This window comes from Accipiter gentilis, chromosome 18, assembly GCF_929443795.1.
Source record: "Accipiter gentilis chromosome 18, bAccGen1.1, whole genome shotgun sequence".
In the NCBI taxonomy this organism is placed as follows: domain Eukaryota; kingdom Metazoa; phylum Chordata; class Aves; order Accipitriformes; family Accipitridae; genus Astur; species Astur gentilis.
The window spans coordinates 26772490-26798032 of record NC_064897.1 but is presented as its reverse complement, the minus strand read 5'-3'; the positions used below and the strand labels follow the sequence as shown (position 1 = coordinate 26798032).

The window sequence follows — 25543 nt, the reverse complement described above, 5'->3', positions numbered from 1 at the left end:
CATTCCCATTCCTGGCTGGGACCTGCTGTTGGGCCAAAAGGGCTGGATGAGGACCCTGCCCGTGGCTGTGTGGATGGTGGGGCACGGCTGCATTGCCGAGGGTGATCGTTCCTCAGACCTACGGTGGGAAAACGGACATTTGCCAAGCCATGCTGGGCTTCAGAGGCCAGCTCGGTGCACACTCTGCTATGACACCCACACATGTATACACACGCACATCACATACCAGCCCCATATGGACAACTCTCGCCTTCCTGCCAACGGAAACTGTTGCCCTTTTCAAGCCCGGCTCACTCTGAAGATGCTATCAGGAGGGGGGCTGAGGTGCCAGGCCTTTTCGGTACAAGCACAGCTCCCTCATCTCATGACATGCCTCCCCCTTCTCCCACAAGCACTCTGTGATCTTTCTCCCTGCAGTTATACCACAGTGAGTGCCAGGGTTAAATCACAGGCTTCTGACAGTTTCTTAGCCCACAGACCGTCCCATCTCTTGAGTTTCTGTCACTTAACTCACGAATGACCAGGGAATTACTGCAAAATCTCACACCTTTCCCAGTCGCTGTTTGCAATGTCTAAAATGGGAGGGAGCAGGATGGAGAACTCTTGGGTTGGAGGAGCTAAGGAGCAGCGGGCTCCCATTCCACCTGGGAAGGCTGGAAATCCAGCCCTGGGTGAGTGGGAGGCGGGGGGCTGGGTTGTTTTTTGATTCACTTTAACCTACTTGCATCCATGCCTTTGAGAAGTGAGGCTGACCTGCATCAACCTCAAAGCTGCTGAGGTGCCTTGACTGCCAGGGAGCCCAGACAATGCCAACTGCAGTGCACCTCTGAGGCAGGAGATGTGTCCGAGCCTCACGGGTTGCTATTGAGGACAGTTGCCCTCAAAGTAGCCAGGGGAAGAAAATGCCCAGGGAGAGGAAGGAAGACAACAGGTCTCCTGTCTAACGGACACCCATCCTGCAGGCATCATTTTCACCGTTCTGGTCCCCTGCTCTGAAGTCCTGACTACTTTCTAGGTGTTGGACACAACAATGTCCTAGAGGAAGACTTGGGCAAAGCATCTTCCATGGGTTGCCTGAGGCTTACTGTATTCTCCTGTTTGCCCCACACATGCTTTCTGGGCTCGTGGCATCCCCCATTTGCCCCTACAGACACTCCCCCCCCCCCCCCCCCCATGTCTTCAATTCTTCCACTGAAGTTGCGGAATGGGGCAGATCAGAAGAAAGGACTTCCCAGGTAACCAAGCCCTGTCCCCTGCAGCCACGAACAGCAATTCAGCAGATCTTTTGGGCCAAGGGCTCACAGAATTACCATTCTACACCCAGTCCAAAACACTTCCCAAGCCCTTGCTTCATCCTGACTCCCACTTCTCTCCATGCGGTATGCTGGTGGCATTGTTTGACTCTTGAGAAGACTTACACAGGCTTTTAATAGTTCTACCACGTTTCAAGCTTCATCCTGCAAGGCTTTGAAATGTTTTTTTTTTTTAAATTCCATTTGTTCATGATATGCCAGAGTCTGAAGCACTCCCCTGACCCTAGGACAGGCTTGCTTCTCCTCCCTCATCCCCAACCCTGCCAGCTGTGGAGGCAGAACAGCCATGCTTCCATCGCAATGGCTAGACCAGGCAGGGACAGTGGTGTGTTGCTCAGCCCACAACTCTCTTGTCCTGCAGGCTGGCAGCCTGAGCTCTGGGGAAATGGAAAGAGGATCAACGCATTGCCTTCCCTTTGCTGCAGGGCTTTTTTTTTCTTTTTCCACTCCCCCCCTCCTCTACATTCCTATGCCAGCCCTCCTCACCATTTCGGAGGTCTGTGCAGAGAGCTCTGAGTGCAAAGTGCAGGGGAAGCAGTGGGAGGGTCAGGTGAGGACTGAGAAGGGCGAGAGGAAAAGGTCAGTGACGCAAGCCCAAAGCGATGGCTCTCGGCTGAGCTGCTCTGCTGTTTGTCCGCAGCGCGCTATTTCTACTCGGCAACAATTCACACATCTGGGGACCACAACTCCTTCCACCGCCCACGCTTTTCCTCCCCCCTCATGGGGGCTGAGGCAGGGGAGGGGGGAAGGAGGGAGAGATACTGCACCAGGCTGCCAGCATCATTTCCAAGACAAAAGGGGAAGGAAAAAAACCCTGAGCAGTCCTTTTCAACAGCCACCTTCCCTCTGGACGCTGAGCATCTCTGATGAAGGAACCTGCTGCCTGCAAAGCGGGTGGGGAGAGTAGGGAGAAAAGTGGGATCCTTTCTTTTGGGGTACAGGGAAGGTCAGCACTGGGGAAATGTACTGACACCCTCGTCCTTGAGACATAAAAGCAACAGGGCAAACTTCCCCTTAGGATTAAAGTCTCACCTGCGGTAGACCGTGGCTAAGGGAAGGGACCCCGGTGCCTGCCGACACGTGTTGTCCTTGGCCTGTTTCCAGGGTAAGCATTCGAGTGGAGCCAAGTGCTTGATCCCCTCCGTGTTTCCCCACTTGGCTGCAGCTGCGTGTGTCCGTGTTTGTGTGCACGAATGTGTGCACAGGTGCAGGCAGAGGGCATGCCCCCCCCCCCCCCCCCCCCCCGAGACCTTCTCCACAGCCAGCTCCCGACTGTGGGGCATGGCACCCTGCCCAAAATAGCCCTCCTAGCTGGCTGCGAGAGCTGCAATTGCTCTTTTGAGCTGCAGAGAGGGAGGATGAAATTATGAACTGCTTCAATGCTCAGTGCCCTTTCCTGCTTCTTAGGCGGGAGGTACTGGAGCAACAGGGAATGGTGATATTCAGAAGGGCATTCCCCTCCTGTCCATGCATTCCACTCTCAGGAACAGAAGAGGAGGAAAGTAATGCCCTGGTCTTATCTTTCTCTCAAGGAACAAAGTCCCATTTCCCCTGAGACCTCCACATCCCGTTTCCCAAATACAGTCAATGGGGCAGATGTGGTGAGATGCGGCTTGGGCTTTGTGTTATAGCAACGAACCTGAAATGTATCACATGTAAAGGGCTCTGTGTCACGTCTCTCAAGGAGCACCTTCAGGCTCCTCAGAGACCATAGTAAGGAAAATAGTAATTTCCACACTGCTTGTTTTTTCTCCAAGTGGGGGTCTTGCAGTGTTCACCGGCATCTGGTTAGCAGTCTCTGGTAACAAGCAGCCTTTCCTACTCCAGCCCCTGTAGCCAGAAAACGGGTTCTTCAGTTGCACGCAGACATACCCAAAGCCTCACCAAGCTGCAGAGCTGCTCTACTACAGGCAGTTCACCTCAAAGTAGGACTCCCTAGGAGGAAAAGTGCTCCCAGCTAAAACCCTGACAGAGGTGGGCTCTCAAGAGGGATGAGGAGCCCTTTGGGCTGACCTGTTTCACAAGGCAGTACATCACTTGGGGGAGTGAAGTGCCCTCAAGTCCTTGGGTCAGGTTGTGGACTTCACCGTTCCCTTCCATTCCTTCCATCCAGGCACACTGGTTGCGGCCATTGCTTTTCTCACCATATCTTCTGCCTCCCAAGTTGGGGAAGAAAAAGTGAACTGCAGTGTTAGAGGGGTAAATGGGGAGTGCTGAACCTGGGAAAGCACAGAGAAGGGGAAAAAATGGCTCTCCTGACTGAGCCCCGGGGAGAGACAGGAGCACAATTCCTGAGCACCGAGCTGTGGGGAGACAAGCAGCTGCCTCCAAACAAGTCATTTCTGTTCACGCATTTTAATGACATGAAAGGTAATAATTGCCATAGTCACAAATCAGTAACCCCCAGAAGGGCTTAAGGAGGAGCAGGGGGTTGGCCTTTGGATAAGCATGACGTCATCGAGCATATTTTAAAACAAAATCAACAATCTAATTAACTCCCTTTCTAGAAACTGCTCAGGCACAGAGATGAAGAAAACGGAGAAGGAGCAAGGAGAGCTCTGAGCAGAATGGGGGTGGTTGTAATGATTTTTTCCTCTAGAGAAGGAAGGGAAATGTGATTAAATTGGGAGCAAGCCTTGCTAATTAAAGTACCTGAGGGTTTATTCTCAACAATCTCCTTGCAGTATCATGCCTTGCCTTAAGGCAATTTTGAATGTACAATAAATCTCTGAATTCTTCTCAATTTATTAGGTCTGGAAGCCATCATTGCTTCATATTAGGCTTGTCAAGCATTTGCACACAAGCCCTCTAACTTTAATAGAGAGAGATGTAACACATTGGCAGGCTGCAAAACAGAGCAGGGCTTTATCTTTCCAAGACTGCCCAGGTAACAAGGTAATAATTTCCCTCAAGGATGAGAGCAGTCGCTGGTGCTGAATAGCAAATCAGCCAGCATTCAGGTCATTATCTTGCTCGAGCTTAGGTTTGCTGTAAGGCTGGTCTCTGAATCTAATGCTGCCCTCCTGTAGATCATGTAACTTGCACAGACGCTCCCTCTTCAACACAGGTCTGTGAGCAAGTTAGTAGGCACTCTGGCCATGTATCTTTGGCGTTCAATGCCAGGGCAACCCTCAGGGACTTGCACAGACATATTTTAATACTAGAAGTCAATAATGTCCCTACAGACCTGGGCAGTGGGCACCTGCGCGCGATGCAGTATCTGTTGCCTGGTCTGCGAATCTCAGTCCTTGACAAAGATGGGAAGATGTTCTTTACGCCCCTTTCTCTGCTGTGGAAATTGAGACGCAGAGAGGATGTGAGAGCTGTACAAATACATCGATAGTCCCATGGGTACGCCACCTTCCTTCCAGTTCACACTGGTGAGTTTTCCATGGCAGGTGTGCCAGGCTGAGGCCATCTGCATACACAGATGCCACAATTCAGCTGACAGAGACTACTTGCCACACTGCTGTGGCTCAGACGCCTGCTGTGCCTCACACACTACGACCACAAGCACAGACGAGGGCATAGGTACTGGCCTTCCTCCCTGCTGCTGAGCCCAAGGGTGCTGAGGGACACAGAGTGCCAGGCCCAGGGTGACAGCCAGGTCTTCCATGAGTGTCTCAAGGGAGACACTCCAGGTCTGAGCAGCCCTTGTGGGACCACAAGCACCCATCAGGGAGGCAGGTATCCACAATCAGGAGCTCTCTTAAGCCTTGAGCCTGCTGTGTGGGCTCCAGCCCTTCAGACCAAAGTCTTGACACTGTCTACTTCAACCCAAATGTAATGAAGAGCCAGGGCTCAGGTCCTAAGCGGGGACATCTTGTGACTGTCCCGTGCTCATGCTCATAAGTTCGTAGCTGTGTGTCAGGCAGGCTAAGAGTGAAACTGCTCGAAAGTAGCATGCTTCCCCTCTCACCCTTTTTCGCCCACTTCTCTGGGCCCGTGACCATCACTGTCAGGGAGTGAAAGTGAACACCTCCTCCATCCACTCCCACCTGTGGCCCCAGACTTGCCGCGGGTGAGAGTGCCTGCAAACGTCTCAGCTTCCTAGCACTTTTACCTATGTTCTTCCATTGCCTGCAGGGCGAGGGAAATCCTATTGTCGAACTTTTTATGTATTCAGGTGAATATTTGATGTCTTCTGCTTTTATCAGGCAGATCTATCAGGACACTCTCTGTGGGACAGAAGTTGGAAGTGAAGAAACGCAGGAATATCTTCTGCTGTGTAGGTGGGCTTTACGCTTGTTGCCCAGCATGGTTACTCTGGTGTGGTACCTGATTCCAGATCTTAAACTCCATTGCTTAAATGACTCTCCGCTTAAACATGATGGTAGAAATTAACCTGGGAGAAGCGGTTAGCCTATAGCAGCAATATCCCTAGGGATGATGGAGCAGGAGGGAAAAAAAAACCTTCTTTAACGTCGGCCCAAGATTGCCATTTTGATACAAAGCAAAGCCTCTTTTAGACTGGTAATTTAATACAGAGCTCACTGATAGACTAAACAGTGGTTCCCCGTAGGGCCATTTTTTACAGACTTTTTTCGGAGTAGAAACACAATTTAAGGGGAAAATAACGGCAGATATAGAACAACGTGTAGTTTTGAGAAGCGCACGTATACGAATGGCAGGAAATTCAACGTAAAGGTTATAGTTAAAACAACATTATTTGGAAAGTACCAGAAATAACCTACAGAGTGTCTAGAGATCATCACAGTGTATCCTGTCAGGAAGCGAAATCGGGTGGCCATCAGGGCATCTCTGCCCTCAGCCCCTCACCTCTTGCTGGCTCTGCACCCTTCCCACTGCTCCAATCCAGAGCGCCATGGGGACGGGACACCGAGATGGATCTACCGAGCCTTCCACTGAGCTTGCTGCTGGTGAGCTGGGTGGTTTGTAAACCACAGGCAAGGCAACCCAGTTAGCCTGGGACTCCAGTCCCAGCTGAGAGCCAGCAAAGGAAGGGATGTGCCTAGCCTAACGACAGCTAATGAATCGATGAATCGTTGATAATTTGACACCACGCAATACTTCTGCACTTCACAATTCTTCACTCTCTCTGTTCTCCTGTTCACCTTTGCCATTCTGCAGAGACTTTCAGTGGACATGCAACTGAAAATCAGAAGTTTCAGCAGCACTGCTCTCTAATGAAAGCAGAGTGAGGGCAAAAAGACGAGCCTGTGCATAAGTATCTGCCCCAGCCTTGAGGATTTTTAAAACTTATATTGCCCCTGAAACACTGATCTGGCCAACCAAACCTCCAACACTACGCTTTTACCTGCTGCTTTAATACCGAGCAACAACACTGACTAGTGAGTTCACCCATCTCAGTCACCATTATGGGGACAGGAAGGTAATCACAAGAACACTTTGCGTGTGTTGCTGACAATGTGGTTTTGTTTGGCTTCTCACATTACAAATGGCATCATTCCTAACAACGTTGGTGTAAAGGAGATAAAAAGTGCCAAATTCTCGGTAGCACAGCAACCTGAGCAATCAAGTCTGAAAACTGTGTTGACAGCAAGTGTATTTATCTGTATCAGAAGGGGTCTGGACACAGTCATGGTATCATGCCTGTGTAGGAAACCCTTTCTTACTTATGCCACACAGTTGTTGCTTTAGAACATTTTAAACTGTGTTTCCAGTGGAAATTAAACATGCTGAGGCTGTCTGTGTCTCCACACAGTGGTGTTTGGCTGTCTGTTAGCTGATTTGTTGGACCATTCCCCCTCCCTCCACAATTTTGGAAAAGTCAATCAGTTCCAGTCATACTTGACAAAGAGGTATATCCCTTACTACTGTTAAGCAAAGGTGGCTGGATAGAGGAAAGCTGGCTGTCCGTTAGGACCCTCATTGGGAAATTCTTCAATGTGGCATCAGTCCTTACCAGATATTAAAAAATCTGCATGAGGATCTATTGGAGACACCCAGATTTAGAAAAAAGTCTCCAGTGAATTGGCTGACCAGATAAATCCTTGTTTTCAACTGTAGCGGCCGCTCATATTCTCTAGGGACTAACTGTATGTTAAGTTTTCTTCTTCCACTATTTCAGGTAACACAGTGCAAAACCAACCTCATCTGAGTCTTACACATTAAAAAACAAGGGAATCAGTGGGATTTTTCTTTTGATAAGCTGAACAATAAAAAATGGGTACTTTGTGCTCTTGCTTTCCCAAGGTGATCTCTGATCTGAAGGAAGGCACAGATTTCTCAGTCTGATGGGCAAACAGGAAAAATTATGGTTAAGATGAAAACTCCATTGCGGCTGCAGGGCTGGTGATATCAAGGAGTTACTCACAGAGCACTCCATTCCTTCAGGAGAGGACTTCTGCACCAGAATAAGCTGCATTCATTTTAAGAGTTCCTGCGAAAGGCAGGCTGTGCCCTGATGATACCTGCCATTACAACTCCACCCTGGTGGGACCTTCCAAGGTGCAACTACCACAGTCAGTGATTTCCAGAGGAGGAGAGCACACAGCCCGTCCTCTCTCCTGCTCCTCTTCAACAGAGGCTGGCTGGTCAGATTCCCCAGTTGCCGTCACAAAGGGTGGCCATAACAGGAGTCTTCAGATGACTAGCAAGAGCATCCAAATGACACCTCTCAGACTCCTGTTCCATGCCGTGCATGGTGAGGAAAGCGGTGTTGCGCTCCAGACTGCTGGCTAAGTCAGTGCTTGATGCTGGATTAGCTGCAATGGTCTCCCAGAAATGGCTGTGAGGATCTACTATGGCAACCTCCTTCAAAATGGTTCTGCCCATGCCTCCAAATCACTGTTTCGTTCCAACACTATTTCTTTTTGAGGTCTAATATCTTCTGAGATCCAGTGTTTGGGCTGGGCTGCCTGTGACTAAAACCTCACCCTCCTCCCACACCCTTTTTCCACTACCTGAAACCAAGATCCCTTTGTTGTTAAAGGAGGCCCCATCCTCCAGGTTGATAGAGTCCTCAAAAGAGAACTGCCTGGAGACTTCAGATTAGCCTCTGGCCATTTTTGGTCAGCAAAACCTGCTTGGCGGACCCAAGCTCGAGTCTTGAGGTCTCTAGGAGACAAAGGTGAGGAGCACAGAGCGCGGTGACCGCTGTGTGTATGAAAGGAGATTCTCATCACCTGGCCCCACACCAGTGGCCATCTTTGTGAAGCCCAGACCAGACAGGAAACGTGATACGCTGCACTTCAGAGAATTGTGTTTGCGTAAGTGAAAAAAGAGAGATGTGCGGGGACATGTATGCATGTGCACGCCTATCTGTGAACTGGGCAAGCATTGGGCTGTGGGTTTGCATTTGTGCGTCTGTCTTGGCTTGGGATGCGAAGGCAAAGTATTCTGGGGAAGACGTCTGCCTGTGGCAAAAGGATCTTCTAAAACTAAATGTGCCCTGCAGGGCCTGTGAGCGGTCATCCCTCTGTGAGGGTGAGGGCACATAAAGCTTTGGAAGAAGCTGGACGTATTTTTTTGCATCTCTGTCTGGCCTGTTGAATGGACAAGTCATGCCAAACCGGCACTGCAGCTACCACGGGGTGGTTTTGCCTGTCTGGACTAGCTGTGAGGCTCAGGTCGGAGGAGGTGATTCCTCCTTCTGCGGAGCAAGTGGGGTGCTCGGCTGGGTAGGGAGGCTGCAGGATGGGTGTTCCTGTGGTGTCACACCATCTGCAAGTGTGAGGGTTGTGCCTCAAGCTTGCTCAGACTCTGCACTGCCCTCGTTCCACTCCTGCTCTCACCCAGGATGGATCCTCTGAAACTGGGGCACTGATGTGGAGGCTGGTTTCGTTCTGGTGTTGCTGAGGTCAATGACTCGAGTTATTTTTCACAAAGCGGTCCACAGTATTTCTGCCGCAAATTGACTCCTATCCAGTTTCAAAGTGATCCTTGCACATGTGCAGACCCCGAGAGTGATATGAATGATCTGTTCGGGTGTCTGAAAGAGGAAGCTATGGGTTTCTTGCTGATGTCCCAAGAGAAGAGGTCCTTCTCTCTCTCTCTCTCTTTTGCTTCCCAGCAATAGCTACAAACTGGTCCCAGTATATCTGAGTACTGCAAGCTAACACCTGATCCCTCCACCCTTGTTTCTGCACCTATCGCTTTACCAGCAGGAAGTAGGACGTGGTTTGGGGCTTTTTATTCTCGGCCTCGCTAGCCTTTTCGATACTTCAGGGCCTCGTCTCAGTCTGACAAGGCAAGCAAGCGGCAGTTTCCTGTGCAAAGGTGAGAGGGAGAAGACAGAGCGAGACCACGCACGTACGAGAGGAACAGCTCCGCAGCAGAACTGCCAGGCTGGAGGCACCTCTCCTCTCGTGCCGGCAGCGCTGGCTGACACCTGGACATGCACTGAGCTAGGAGATCTGCCTCCATCCCTCTCCCTTTCCCCCGTCCCCGTTCCCCTCAGGGTTTGACGTCCAGCACCTGCTTCCATCCAACTCCACGACCTGGTCCCCGGGGACTCCCTTTGTCTGGACCGCTCAGTGCCTGGAGCTGGAAGGTAAAGGGGGTGATGCCAGCTCTCTCCCACACGGGGGTGGCTGATCCGAAAAGCGTCTTGGAAGGAGTTTCGGTCTGACAAACTGAATCTTGCTGTTGGGGAGGGCTGAGCACGTATTTATCTCTCTGTCTCTCCACAGTCCTCTCAAATCATACCCCACATCTCACAACCACGCTGCCTGCTTGCTTTCTCTCTCTTTCTCTCCCCTTTTTCTGTTAATGTGTTGTCATCATGTTTTTCTTCATCTGAACCTAATCTTTTATCACATCGGGAATCGATGATATGCTTCATGCCAGCCTTTTATAAACTCTCTTCCCACTCCCCTGGCAGTCCCGGCAGGGTCCAGTGGGACTCTGTCTTGTTTTGCTCAGCTCTGACTGGGCTTCAGGCTTGCTGAGAGGTGACGGTGGTCCCTTCTGTGGGCAGAGGCAGACCTCAAGGTACGGGTGTCCAGGTGGATGGGGAGAGGGGAAGGATTGGATGAGAAGCCCGTAAGCCCAGTCTGTCCAATACGGAGCATGGCTGTACAGGTTTTCTAAGACAAGGAGTCTTCCTGGGTGCCACGGGTGGATGAGAGGTGTTGCAGTTTTCTAATTACAAAGCCCACATTTTCTGCTACACCTAAAAGCACAGCTCCTTCCAAGGCAGTGCGGGGTCTACTTGGTGAGGATGGTGCATGGTTTGTGCATAACCATGTAGTATTTTGTGATACAGCAAAGCCTTGACTTTCCAGAACCTGATAAACTCCTTCTTCTTCCTGATTTCCTCCCTGTCCCAAACAAGCTATTTAAAATCTACCTCCTAAGCCATGGACTCTGCAACTAACTTTTGTCAGTTGCAGCCAGAGACCCCTCTTACTCTGCAAGCACCTAGTTATTTCAACCCTAGGGCTGACCAAAAAAAGAAGCTCTTCAAAGCACAAGCCATGTGCAACCGAGGCAGCACTCTCTACCTTAGTCAGCAAGCAGCCTGAAACAACACACGCAGACTGCTGTGCACTCACACACGCATTTCCAGGAGGCATTACCCCTGCAAACAGCCCATCTGTGCTGCACCGCGAACGGTTTCAGTGCTGAGCGAAGCACCCAAGGCAGGAAAACAATGAGGTGCTGAGGGAAAAGCACAGACTCCGGAGAAGGAGTATGAGTTTCTGAGCCTGGAAGATCAGCACTGGCTTTGAGCCCTGCCCTAGGACAGCGGATGCCTCCTGTGAGATGACATCTTCCTAATTTGCATTGCTGAGTTATGTTGGGGGGGCGTCTTCTCTCTTTCAGCGTGTCTCCAGTACCGATGAAGCCCTCTTTGCTGCTTCTGTGTCACCTCTGGCTGTTCAGCCTCATGTCTCTCTCACGGGCATCAGACTTGGTACAAGGTAAGAAGTGATTCCCTCCACCCATACCAGCTGGGCGAGCAGGGAGGGGGGTCAGCCGGAGGAGTTTGTGTACCACGGTGTGTTGCGGTGCAGCATAGCCGGAGGATGTTGCAGTAGTTACAGGTGTCTTACGATCACATCAGCCTCCAAGGACATAGAGAAGTGAGTGGCTCTGCCTTCCTTACTCGGAGATAGTTATCCAGCAGAGGAGTCAGTTTGTAGTTTGGGATGGGGCAGAATTGTCTGAGGTGATGCTTAATGCCAAACATCATTGCTAATTCAGCCGCAATGCTCTCCGTCTCTTCTCTGCTGGCAGGTGCCTCCAGCCTAACTTGTTGGTATGACTCACGGGCAGCTCTATTCTGTGACTGGAACCCAGGCAGGGACCTGGTTGAAGGAGCATGCCAGCTGGAGATTTCATCAAAGTCAGGTTTTTGTGGCAGGTGGGTGACTGGAGAGGCTGAGGAAAGCCAATGTTTTGAATGAAAAGTGTTTTGGAAAGTTTACCACTTAACAAAAATGTAGGCTTCCTGCCGCCAGGTCAGATGTAGGGGAGTCACAGAGCCAAGGAGCTTTGTCTTGAACTCTGTCTCTAACCCCATGTGGGGTGAGATGCTGACCCCTGCTCAGTGTTTGTCACCTGACGGTCCCAAACTGTCTAGCACAGCCCATCTTCCAGCTCCATAGCTCTGTCTGTGCTTCATTTTCCAAAAAATCCCTCTTCCTTGGTAGCCATCCTCTGGACTGAAAGGCATTTTCAATGGAAAAAGAGGATGTCTGGAGATGGGGTTGGAGGAAGGTGGAATTAAAGTTATACAGAGGCCATTTGCCAGGACGAGCTGGGATGTTGCACCCTGAGTAACAGTAAATGAAGGAAAATATTGTTCCCACTGTCTCCCCCAGCCCTTTCATCTCTTTCAATTCACGATGTTTTCCTCTCCCACACATCTCCCAGCAGAGGGGTAGGTGTGTGGCCAGTATGGCAGTGGGGGTTGGCTGAGTCTCTGTGGTCCCCAAGTATGACATCTCCAGCCAAGAGACTTACCAGCCTTCCCCAGGGCTCCCCTGGGTGCCTGTCATAAGGAGACGCTCAGTGTGATTCTGGCAGTGAGTGGGTTGCTTGTGACTGTCATAGAGACACCTCCAACGGGGTGAAATGGGCAAATATATTCTGGGGCCTGGTGCGTGGACCTAGAAAGCCAAAAGATTTATGTTGCTCCACGGATGTGAATCACAGAGGCTGGAGCTGTATTTGGAACTGTGCCATTGCTTGACCAGGGCTTTAGGGTACCACCTCTCCCCACCATCAGCAACTCCTAGGATTGATCTGACCTTACAGCTGGAGCAGGCAGCTCAGTCTGATACCCCCTCAGCTGCAGCCCCACGGATGGTCTCCCACCCTGTCACCCCCTGTGCCATAGCTCAGTTTCGGCTGTCCAGCCACGCTTGTCAGAGCAGAAGAGAGGTCTTGGCATAGCGCTGCCACGTGTGACGTACGGTCCTGGCTGGCTGGGATGTCACCTGGTTCAGAAGGTACATCTCGGTCTGTATCTGAGATCCTACAGGATTGTCAGTGGCTTGAAGGAGACCTGTAAACCCTGGAGGGGTTGAAACAGGCACTTGTCTTCCAGGGCCATGTTGGTGCAGTTGTGGGCAGCGGGTGTGTTTGGGCTCTGCAAGCCCTCTGATATCCACAGGAAGCAGGAGGGTTTTGTGAAGACTTGGAAACTGGAAACCTACTGTTATCTTTGGTTTGAAATAACTGGGATGCATTGACTCTCCATGTGCCAGTACGTGAAATTTGTCTGAGTGACGCAGTGGGAAGAGAAAGTGGGATTACTTCCTTGCTGTACCCTGTTCAGCAAATATGGTAGGATGCAAAATGCTTTGAAAGGGCGTTAGTGTTATGTAAATTTTGACAAAATACAAAAAAGCCTCCCCAGCTCACTGGAGTTCTCCTGCTTAAAACCCAGATCATTATCCTTACGTGAAAGATTCAAGGAGCACTGTGAGTTACACAAGGCAGAACACACGACAGGACTGAAATGCAACAAGACCTTCAGCAAAAAGAGTAATGTGAGTAATTCATCTGGGATGTCCTGGTTAATGACAAGGTGGAAAGGATTTGTATGTGGATTTGGGGTGTGTAAAGAGTGTGGCAGCCAGGAGCAGTATAAAAAGCCCAAATCTAATCCCTGACTCCAGTTCTGGAGTTGGGCTGGATGTTGTGTGTTGTTGATATGCATCATCCCTGTGGGTTCCCCTGCAGGAGGGATTAATTTCATTGTGAGCTGGGCCATGCTGTCCTGACACGTGCAGAAGAGGTGCAGGACAGACAGATCACATGCAGTGTTCCATGTCTCAGCTGGGTTTGGCCCTAATCCCTTCCTCTGAGGAGGGATGGATATCACCACCAGCTCTTAGGTCACCTCTTGACCTCATTTTCCTTGAAGAGGTCAGTACCACTTTCCAGATCATTAACTACTGGGAAGTCTGGTTAGATGTGTCAAATGCAAGATACAACAGCGACACATCAGTGGAGCTGATGGTGCTGCAAATCCTCTAGCTATTATTCTTTGTTTAAAGCAGTCTTTTTTTAGACTCATTATATACTTCCGTCAGTCATATCCAGAGTTACTGTAGCCCTTGTGTTTTCAGAATAAACCCCCACCCAAATACAAGCTAATTCTCCTTATTGATAAAGTCACAACCAGTTCTAATGATGGACAAGCTTTCTTACATTTGCGCATCGTGCACAAAGACAAATTGCAGGGTTGGTAAACAGCTCCAAAATCTTTTCTTTCTATCTAATCAAGCTAATTTCCCTATTGCTTATTTAATACTGTATGATATATGTGGCCCTTTAGTATCATTGCATTTCAAGAGTAATATTTAATACTAATGCCATCTCAATCTTACCAATGAACAGAAAATGTTTTAGTAGAAATATGTTTTCTCAATAAATGTCACTTATAGGAAGTAACTTTTTTCCTGCTTAGTCAGCACATACAGCAATCCTAGAAAACTAGCATATCACAATATTTTGTGCCCTTCTTGCCAATGAACAAAAAAAATCCAACCACGTGAAGTATAAAACTTTGGTTCCTCACTTGCCACTGAGGCTTATGCCTTTCAGCCACAAATACTATCCATATTTATTGTCAAGTATTACTAAACCTCTTATACATAGGCAATGCCTAGAAATATGAATGCTTCTTGATGAGGCTTCAGTGTCACTAATGGTAAATTTTCCTTGCAGACTCAATGCTTCACCGTTTCAGACCGTCTTACCATTTCTGTCCATTGCCACATTGGAGAGAATAAGTCTATACCTGTGCAAATAGAAGATTTCAGTCCACTTGCAAACAGTGAGTACTCATCTGTCTTGCAGTCTCTGAAGCTTCTCCACAAAATGATAGCTCATTTCTCTTCCCCGTCCACCCCTATGCAATACCTATAGCTGATTTTAGACTTGTGTCTTTTCCTTGTCCTCTGCTACAACTAGCACAGATAAACCACGCTGACTCCTGCCACTTGCACCTCTAACATGCGGTATCATGCCAGTCACTTCCTATCCTGTCCTGTATCTGGGACACTGTTAAATCAGAGTGCTTTGCACTAGGAGTTCTGGCTTCAAACAGGCAATGACAGCTCAGCTGACCTCCTGAAAAATGTGTGCTGCGGGAAGGAGGGAAAGTTTTGCTGTTCTTCCCCTGCCCTTCCTATCAGATATGTGCTTCCACCCTCCTTTAAGCCAGCTTTGGCATCCATCACTTTTTGCTGAAACGATTCAACTCACTAATCCAGCTGAAAAACATCTGCTTGGGTCATTTGTTTGCTGGTTGTGTGAGTTTACATGGCTCAAGAAGACGTCAAAAGAGCTGCTGCAAGGTGAGGCATAAGAAGGCATGGCTGGATTCAGGGATTGGGAAGGATCAGCCTAGACAGTCCGTGTAACTCCATCCCCCGTGGCTGTAGCTCTCTGAAAGAGCAGCTGGGAAGCAGCTCTCTCCCCAACCATGCTCCATTCCTACCCGTGCAATTGCCTTGTGGATCACCCTTACAGGGTAGGATGCATGGCCATGGGGGACTGATTGCACTGACAGGAGGAGCTGCTTTTAACAGAGTCCAGAGACAACTGTGGTCTTTTGCCATCAGTGACAGTGGGAAAGACAGAGGAAGAGAGAGGGGGAACTCACTAACCATCTCATGTGGCTGTGGCTGGCTGGAGTCTGAGAGCACAGCCAAGACACCAACCCTGCTGCAGTGGGGTTTGTGGTGGAGTCTTGTTATGGACAGATAGTGCAGAGGTATCAGCCCTGCTCCTTCTCTCTTTCCAGTAAAGCTGAGGCCTCCAGAAGATCTTCAGCTGGTTAGCAAATCTGAAAACACCTACAACTTAACGTGGAGCCTGAAAATTTCCTCTCACTATTTGGATGGGGAGCGGGAATACCAAGTGCGGTATCGAGCCACGAGTCAATCCTGGGAGGTGAGTATAGATGGGGGTACTAAGACCTGTCACCATACGAATCCTGGTCTTCTTTACATCACCCAGGACTTGCTCCTGGACCTCCCCTCAGGGCAAAACCAGTTTTGGTGAAGCTGGAGAGCAGATGACACCACCCCCCCCCCCCCGCCCCTTTTATCTGTGTCACCTGCTGCCAGTGTTTGGTGATGACATGAAAGCAGACACGAATCCTGTTTTACTTAGTGCTGCCACAAAGAAATCCAGACAGCTCCAGAAAGACCTGAAAGGGATGAAAAAAAGCAAAGCAAAGAAGAATTTTCCTGCAGGGTGAACAAGCAGTGCACAAGGTGTAGGGATCTGAGACAAGTCCTCTCTGAGGGCCTTGGAAGAGATGGGTACATGAGGCTGTAAGCCAGGGTGTTGATGATGCTCTAATTTTGCCCTACTCCCAGGAAGCCAGGATCTTCACCATTCTGCAGGACCAGATGTGGGTGGTGTTTGAGAGCCTCTCACCCAACTCAAAATACGAGGCAGCTGTCCGTGCAAGGCCAAGCACCTCAGGTACCTACAAAGGCGTCTGGAGCGACTGGAGCAAGACGATACTGTGGAGGACACATGCTGACCGTAAGGATCAGAGTCAAGCAGTCTGACTTGGAGGGGAAAATGAGGACTCGGGGAAAACAAGGTAGAAGGGCCAAAGCAGGCTGAGAAGCTGGAAGAAGATGGGTAGGGAGGATTGTGTTGACCAAAGAGCAGTAGAAAGGTTGGAAACAATCTGGCCTTCCTAATCTGTTAGGTCAGGCTGGCTCAACAGGGCTTAAGGGCAAAGACCCCCCAACCCCAACACAGCCCCTGTGACTTCCAGAAGCCAGGCAAAATCCACAAGATGTAAATCAGGTACTGCTTCCCTAGAGCAGTAAGGCCAGATGTCTGACCTGCCGAAGCAGTGGCCAGGACTGGCATTTTCCCAGGTGCTAATGTGACCTAGGAACATAAATCCAGCTTTCTAAAATGGCCCAGTTCATTGGAGCCATTGATCAGTGAAATGCAGTGAAACAGAGCGCTCAGCTCCTGAACCTGAGACACCTGAGCCTGGGAAGCAAAGTCTCACGGAGAATGGAAGAGACTTACAAGCATGTTAAGTCCCTTCCAAAAAGGTCTGCTGGGACTGGCATCAGTCATTGCCTTGAACCACAGCACAGAGGACGCCTCCAGCCTTGAAAGATAGTGCCCTGAGCAAGTTTTTTCGGTGAGTCATTGGCTGTGGTTTCTGTCATTTCTTTTCCGAAAAATAAGCAGATAGAGGTTATTCCTTCTCATGTCATCCCCACTCTGCCCCTGCTCAGCCCCTCCCTGTTGTGCCTGGTGCTGGTATAAACAGAGGAGCTATGTTTAGAAAGGGCACTGTATTGCTGCGGCGATCAAATTTTGACAGCGTGTGATGTCAATGAATAGGATACAGCCGCAACCAGTTGTCATAGCAACCAAGACCCAAAGATAACCAGGGTACCAGAGGCAGAGGAGACAAAGTGATCCGAGTAGCATCTCAAGGACAGGCAAAGAAAGAATGTCCTAAAAATGCCTCCTCCTTCTTGTATTTTTCTCACAACCACTCCAGAGATGCTCTGCAGGCCCAGACCAAGGGACACTAGGGATGGAGGGACATGAGGGGGCAGGCAGAGGAGACAGGCACCAGAAGAGCAAGACCAAGCAAAGGTGTATGGGGGAGATGTGTGTGAAAGAGATAGATTAAGAAAAGTTTGAGATGATGTCAGACAAGCCTGAGGAGTGCTGGCAGCGCTGGCAATCTGGGAACTCAGTTTCTTTCTCCTACCCCTACAATCCAAGTACTAAAATATGGTGGAAAGCTGTAACCTTCCTAGCCTCCTAAAGCTTTCCTGCACCTCTCCAAAGAAAGAATCCAGCCCCTTGACCCCTAACCTTCTCCATCCTTGGTCTTCCTGCCTTCTCAAAGACCCATGAACCCCGTGACTCTGTCTCCCCAGCGACTCATAATGTTGTTTCAAGTCTGCAGTCCCACTTAAGCTGATTCTAGGACCCCCTGCTTTCCTTTGCAATGAGACAGACAGGTTGATGGACACTTCAACCAGTAGACTGTGGCACTTCATCTGTGGCAACCCCCAGCTGTGGTGCTGTTATGAACAGGGAGTTCAAGCTGTTCAGCACAAATTATCTATTAAGCAATGCCAAGCAGATGCTGAAACCCATAGCAGCTCAAAGGCATCCTACGCAAGTTATAATAAAGGCCCTGTATATTATAATTCTGTACAATTTCATAATATTATATAAAATTATAATAAAGGCCCCCTTTGATCACCTTGAACAGCCACACTAGGGCTGCAGCTCCTGCCTCCAGTATCCTGACTAAATTTTCACAGCAACTCCCTCATTCTCTCTCATTTTGCAGAAACATCCTGGCCGGTCCTGCCAGCTCTTATAGTGAGCAGTTGCATCTTTGTGATCATTGGGACTGCCTTCCTTATTAACTTACGGACCCTGAAATGGTAAATGGGAATCAAATTTTCCTCTCCTGTATCTTGTGTGTCTTCTCAAAACCTGCGTTATTTTTCACTTGGCATTACTCAGGATAGACAGCGACTTAAATATATGGTTTATAGCCCAGCCTTTTGAGGCTGACATTTGTCTGGGGACATATATCACCACCAAGATGATGTGGTTTCCCCACCATCATGGTATTGTGCTGCGCTCCTGTGATCTTGTGCCATGCCCTGGCTGAATGAAAAACAGTCACCACAGCATTTCTGTTGCCCAGGGGTTAAGTGGTGTTCCCCGGCAGGGATGCACCAAAATTGCCTCTTAAAAAGCAGGCCACTGGGTTGAGAACTGCCTCAGTAGAGAGGACCAGGCAGCCTGGGTACTGCTACTTTCTCATTTAAACACTCCAGGAAGAGCTTAGACAGGACGTGGTGACATTTGGGCTGTAGGCAAAACTCTTGAATGAGGAGTACAATTCTTCCTCTCCCTGGTCTGTGCAGTCCTGAAGTCTCTCATCACATGCTGGTAAACCTCTATGTGATGTTTTAAAGATCTCTTTTCCAGAGTTTCTACCCAGACACTGCTTTTATTCAGAACTGAAAACATCTCACAAGGTTACCCCGTGCAATAATACGGAGAGTGACCTGTCAGCATGGTGAGGTTAGAAATGGCCGCAGGTTTTTGCATCTCAGGATGGGGGCGAAGAAGCAGGGTGCTGATGTTCATGGCAGGGAGCAGGGAGAAATATTCTCAGGAATGAGGCAGCAGAGGCTGGATGGCTTCTCTGTAAGGAAAGAAGGAGAGGCGTGCTGGAGGAAGATGGATACTCAGAAAGTCACTCGTCACTGTGTTTTACCTTGAGTCATAACACAAAGGTGAGGAAGCGCTAGCTATATGGCACAGAGAGATAAAAAGGCCTCCTTTCTCCACGGAGTATAATTAACCTGGGGGAATTGGATGGAGGTTAATGCTGAGGTAAGATCCAAGGAAGGATTAGACATGCATGAATAAAAATAGCATCTGCAGTGATGTAAGGTAGTTTATATGCAAGAACTAGCAAATTCTGATGCTTCAGAGAGTACACTGATTGCCTCTGGAGGTCAGGAGGGTCTTTCCTCAGAGCATCCCACAGCAAAGCTTCAGCAAAGAGCTGACAGGATCAGCCAACCTCTCCGAGGGACTGAGGAGCAGATTAGATCACTTCATGCTGCCTCAGGATGACAAGACACTGGTTCCGGTAAAGTAGAGGCCTCTGGACTGATGCAAAGTGTACTCACATGGCTTTCATGGCCAGCACGTCCTACCTATACCATGCAGCATCCTGCTAACAAGGCAGAGGGTTGTGGTACAGCTTTGCCAGTGGTGGTCCTGCTCAGGGCACGTGGTCCTCTGAGTCACTGTGGTGGCAGCAAAGCAAAGAGGGGACAGATGACAGCAGCTGGAGCTTGGAAACGAGGTAGACCTGCCCAGCTTGTCATCAGGACAGGGGCTCAAGGGGGCAGGTGGAGAGGTTAAGGATACCAGCCAAGGCAGGGAAGAAACCAGTGAGCTGTTGGTCGTGCTTCCCCAGGAAAAAGGCTGAGGGCAGTGTATTTTCCAATGTCAGGTTTAACTGCCTCATCTCTATACCTCTCATCCCTCAGTTATTGTGTTTCAGGCCACTCAAGAGTAAGGAGAGCCCTTGGGCTTGTTCTTATTTTACCTCCCCCCACACCAGGGTAGTACCCATGAGCTGCGTACCCCCACCACAGTGCCAGATTGGTCAGGATCAGGCCCTGCTTCATTCCTCTTCATTCTCTCTTCTCAAGGTTTAAGAAGATCCTGAAGATTCACATCCCAGACCCCGACAAGTTCTTTCCCCCACTCGTTTCTGTTCACGGAGGTGACATTCAGGTATGGGACTGGGGATGGAGCCATGTGGTAATGAGGGAAAGGATGGTCCAGCTGCACGTGCCTGGGACAGACAGCGAGTTGTCAGACCTACATGTGCACACACGACGCATGTGCCGATAGCACCAGCTGCTGGGTTCTCTGCTCGGGTTTTATTTTCTGACCTTCTAAAACTTGACACGCGGCTGAGGCATCTCTAATTACAGAACTGAGAAACGGCAAACCACGCAAACCTCAGCGCTCTGCTCCCCTAATGGGGAGGCTGAGAGAAAACAAGGGACCTGCAGAAAACAAGAGAGCTTGGCCTCTCAGATGACCTTCTGCCCCAATTTGGTCTCCCCCTGCCTGCCCTAGGCTGGGCGGCTCTTCCCCAGATTTCCCGCTGTGATCCCCTCCTCCTGGCTGTGAGCCTTTCCTCAGCTCCTAACGTAAATTGCCATCACGCTGGATGGCACTTAGCTGTTTTCTGCATCCTTGTTGTCTCTTTCCCTTCTTCCTCCACCCCCACTTTCTCCCTTCCCCTAATCTCTCCGTAAGTATGGGCAGCTGCAAGGAGACAATTACCATTCTGTGCAGTATTAAACGGAGTGGCAGATGCAAGACGTGGGAGGTGATCCCAAGGGGCATCTTGCTTTAAGAAAAATGGAAACAAACTGCAGAGGGTCCAGAGGACACCAAAGCTTTGGAAAAGCCTAAATGCAAAAAGCCTTAGAAATCTTAAACTACAGGGGAAGAGTGCAGAGTAGGGGGGTGGGGGTGTGCAGCAGGCACTGAAGACACTTTCTCAGTGCAGAAAGAACTAGAAAAATTGGCTTTACTGGCCATAAAGGCAATGAAGTTGGATGTTATCAAAACCAGTTTATTTTTAAGGATAATGATGCACTGCAGGATGCCACTCATGGTGAGTGTGCAAATCTAGACACAAGGGGCCTGGAAGAGCACTTTAGACAAGAAATCTGCATACGGCCATCTAGATGTATCAGAAACTGGTTCAGCACCTGGGAATAGATTGCATGAGATGCATCTCAGTACTGCTTTTCATGTTTCCACCTTCGCTTCATCTTATGGCCTTGTAAATTTTTTTCTTCCTTTCACTTTAATCCTCCATCTTCCGCTCCCCCCTCCAGAAATCTCAGAACATAGGCTTGCAAGATTCGCTCTTGATTTCAAAGTGACAGAAAGATATACTTTCTCAGAAAATCCTGCAGATGAGACATCATGAATGTGAATTTCCCTCCCTACCACCTCCAGCAACTCTTGCTCGGACAGAGAAAAGGTCACTTGATTGCTGTGGGTGCTCAGGAGAAGAAACCTTTGGTTCCTCACTGAGTGTTATACTTTGGGGGTAACAGTCTCTCTCCTGTGTTTCTTCCCCATCAGAAATGGCTCTCCTCCCCATTCTCCACATCTTCCTACTGTGTGAACAGCACAACCCCGGAGATCTCCATGCTCGAGGTGATGCAGAAGAATGAACAGGAATCCCAGTTTCTACTTTCCAAGGGAACGCTGACTCCTGATCCTCCCTTAGAAACTAGTGGGCACTCTGCATCCAGCTGCTTCACCAACCAAGGCTACTTCTTCTTCCACCTTCCCAGCTCCTTTGAGATCGAGCCCTGTCAGGTCTACTTCACCTATGAGCCTTTCACCCAGGAGGGCAGTGGCAGCAAGGATGCCGAGTCTTACCATGCTTTCTCCTCCCCAGACCTCTGCACACTGGCAGAGGACATGCACGTGTTGTCCCACAACTTCCTCCACCGTATCAAGGCGACCCGGGGCTTCCAACGTAGCTCCTTCGTAGAAGAGACAGAAGGTGGCACCCAGCGGGCCATGGCTATTTCTGGGGCTCTCCAGTCAAGTGAAGACACCTCACCAACACCAGTTCTGAAACAAGATGAGAAGGTGGTGGACAAAGCAGCTTTACAACCTGCTGAGGCCCTGTGCCAGCTGGACACTGACTCTCCTGACTCACCAGACCTGCGTGACAGCCATACTATCAATATAACGGAGGGGAGTGGGAAGGCAGGTCCTCCGACTGACCCCTGTACACCAGGAGCACATGCTACCCCTTTCTCTCAACCTCCACCTCTAAAGCAAAGCCAGGATGAGGATCCATGCAGAATAGCCTTCTCCAGCCAGGTCCCAAACACTAGTGCCTACCTTTCTCTGAGGGAGCTCCAATGCCAGTACAGCCATTGCTCTGTCTAGGATCTGCCTGGAAAAAAACCCCAGGTGGGAAAGGCCTTTTCTGCAGGGAAGACTAAGATAGACAGTTTTTCTACTCAGGACACGAACATGTGTTCAGCATCAAACCTGTGGGGACTGTTCTTTAATGATGCTGGAGAACACAGTTACTCTAGAGGGCTGCAAAACCAGAAAAGGGATAGGATAGACAAGGTGTAAATTCATGGGTGGCTGCATGGGTAGCGCTAGCTCCCAGGATAAAATGTTGGAGAAACAGACCACTGAACATGAGAGGACATTTTGCATGGAGAACTGGGCTAGTGGACAGTAAAGCAATACATGGAGAATGATAAAGCCATATTAAAGCTCTTCAGTGGCTATACAGCTAATGGAGACACAGAAGCCTGATTCTTAGGCATACATGCCAACGACGACTCACCTTCATAACTGAACCTGTTTCCCTGTTATTACTGGATCCAATGGCATAGAAACCCCTTCCCATTCTGCTCAAGTGCCATCCCAAACCTAACCAAAGTGCCATCACCTCACCAAACCAAAAAAAAGTTTGTTTATTCCTTCCCAGCTCCCAGCAGGAGGCTGTGACAGCATTTCCATGCTCTGCATCTTGGTGTAAAATAGCACTCAGCTTTGAGGTTCAGCAAGCACATGGTCCGTTTGCCTCGTCCCAGCCTATAAACCTCTAATGGGAGGGAGAAATGCCTGAAGAGGTAGATATGAGATTTTGTACAAGGAACAGTAGCACTGCCAGTCAGTGCTGGGGCCGATGATGAAACGGATGAAGATATCTCCTCCTAACTAACCAAGGGTGTGATTTTTTCTGTAATGTCCCCAATTCAGGTTTTAATCAGAGATTACATTTTGCGGCGCTACACAGTCCAGCTTTAGACTCGAGTCTCTAAGGTCAGCTCAGAGCCACAACTGTGTCAGCTGTCTAAGCAGCACAGTGTAAAGAGAAATCCCCATTATTGGGTTAAAAATACTGGGGAAATCCCCTTCCCCCTCCTTCTTTCCCCCAGGTCTGATGATGGCAGTAAAAAGAATGCACACAATTTCCCATTCTTGCTGCAATATTTTTCATGAAATCGAAAGCCTCTCTGCCCTGCTGGCAAAATACAGTTATTTGACTACGATAAGCTGATTGCAGAATAGTTCATCCCACATCCTGTATTAGTGGAAAACATCGCAACGGTGCTGCCCATTCCTTCCATTGCTCAAGGGAAACCATTGCCTAATTAGCGGCAAAGATGTGGTGAATGAGCCCAGAAAACTAACCCACGAATCAGCACCTTTGCTGAAAAGAAAACCTCAAGCCACTCACAAAGAATGGGGATAGCAAAGACTACCTTTTTTTTTTTTCTTTCTTTTTCCTCTGCATTTGCTGATCTGGGTTGAGAGAAAGCAGCACACCACAGAAGAAAACTGGCAAGGCAAAGGAAGACAAGATGTTCTGGTTACATCCATCCCTGCATTCAACATCTGTACTGCCTGTCTGCTGTCTTGCCATATTTCTGGAATATTCAGCAGTGGGAAAATACCAGCCCTGTGCTAAACGTCTTTCTTCAAAGAGTTTTATATCAAACAGGTCAAGAATATCGAACTTCTCGATACTTCTGTCACCCCTGTGAGTATCACCCAGAACTAATTCTTCCCTACTTCTGCCTGTACAAGCACTGAGCTTCCCCTTTGTCCTGGTCCCACACTGTTACCTGACCTTGCATTATGCAGCCTGAATGTCATTATGAGTCCCAGCTATGGGGTCACCCACTGGCTTGGATTTCACCTCAAAAGAGCTGCTCAAAGAAATTGAGCCTGCCTGCAGCTGAGAGGGCTCGGGGAGCTATATTTCTCCTCTCATCAGCTTCTTCACCACCTGCGTCAAGACATGGACTACTCTGCTGTCTCCAGGAGACAGCACGTGAAAAAGAACCCACAGCTTCCCAGATAAGGAAGCACAAGGCTTGCCCAGCTGTTTGCTGTTCTTTGAGAATCTTCCAGGATGAACTTCAAGAAGAGACACTGAATCCCAATTTGCTAGATTACATGGGCCAAGTATCCTGGTTGTACTGATGGTTATCCTGTCCTAATGTAGATCTTCATAAGCTTTTCAACTATTCTTGCTGCTGAGTACAAGAGAAAAACCTTGCCTTTTTGTAAATAAAAGAAACATTAAGGAATCTACAGTGTTCTTCTGTACTTTGGGGTGGGGGGAAAAGATTAACAGCTTTTTGAAATAGGGGACTAGGCAAAGCTTTGCTCGGACCAATATACCTTTAGCCCTCCTTCCTGCTCCCTTCCCCAAGGTACTCAGCCACCTAAACCAGAAAGCAGAGCTGGAGGTGATCCTGCTGCAGGTCCCTAAGGACCATCCTGCTGGCTCAGCATCCCCCCCCTTGTGAAAAGGCTGACAGCTTTGGAGCTGGCAAGCTGTTAGCACCGCATTTGCAGCCACGCTGGGTGTGAATTTGTGACACACTGCAGCAGGAAGCGCTCGACATCAGATCTGACGATAACCGGACCTTTCTTCCAGGAAGACAAGATCATGTGGCCTCATATGTGAGTAACCCAGGTTGTGAATACCAAAGGCATAACACGCTCAGTGATACGGGGCCCTTTCTCTGCTGGGTCCCCAAGAGCTCTTTGTAAATGTCACATGGGGAGCGGGCCCCTCTCAAGCCGATGCGAATGCCAGTGTGTGGTTTGTAAAACCACAGAAAGACGCTACTAAGGTGTCCATCAGCACCAGAGGCAAACCATGCCAGCACCCTGTGGAAAATATTGCGTTAACAGCCACAGGCGTGAGTCCTCTCTTAAGCCCAGAGGCAGCAAAGATAGCTGTCACTCCGCTCATCTCCTTCTTTCTAAGATACCTTGTTCATAAATAGGCAACATCATTCTCAGCCCCTTCCCACATTCCTTCCTTTTTTTTACTGTGGAGAAGCAGAAAGTGAAGGGTACTTGCAGTACAGGTATTCCTCTGAAGTCAGATCTGATCAAGGTTTTGGGTCCTTGGTTGATTCAAAAGCCTGTGGTGATAGATGTGGTATGCTTGCTTAGATAGATCAGATTGAGATTCTATATTTTTTGTTCTGCTGAAAACACCAGAGGAGGATGCTTCTTTACAGGAAAGGTGGATACAAAAAAGTAAGGTCTCTGGCATTGGGAAATACCCTCAGCTGGTTTCTGACCCACTGTGTCAAGCCCTCATAGTGTAAGCTTGGGAAAGGCATATATGAACACATATATGCCTAAAGATGCATCTAGTCCCCAGTTATCTGGGGAAATTTTAGCTCAAAGTGATTTTCAAA

General features: G+C 49.1%; 1 protein-coding gene across 2 annotated transcripts; it reads left to right on the top strand.

The window, feature by feature from the left end:
* The first annotated feature begins 9478 nt into the window (after window positions 1–9478).
* IL2RB (interleukin 2 receptor subunit beta) lies at window positions 9479–24377 on the top strand. Of its 2 annotated transcripts, XM_049821929.1 has the most exons (10): window positions 9479–9789; window positions 11064–11161; window positions 11478–11604; window positions 13135–13237; window positions 14421–14529; window positions 15502–15650; window positions 16082–16253; window positions 18058–18154; window positions 19955–20039; window positions 21417–24377. In XM_049821929.1, the coding sequence occupies exons 2-10, from the start codon at window positions 11080–11082 to the stop codon at window positions 22239–22241; spliced, it is 1749 nt and encodes a 582-aa protein (XP_049677886.1). In that variant the 5' UTR covers window positions 9479–9789; window positions 11064–11079; the 3' UTR covers window positions 22242–24377. The 2 variants fall into 2 exon arrangements, with proteins under 2 accessions (XP_049677886.1, XP_049677885.1); XM_049821928.1 differs by lacking the exon at window positions 9479–9789 and having other exon boundaries at window positions 10742–11161.
* The last annotated feature ends 1166 nt before the right edge of the window (window positions 24378–25543 follow it).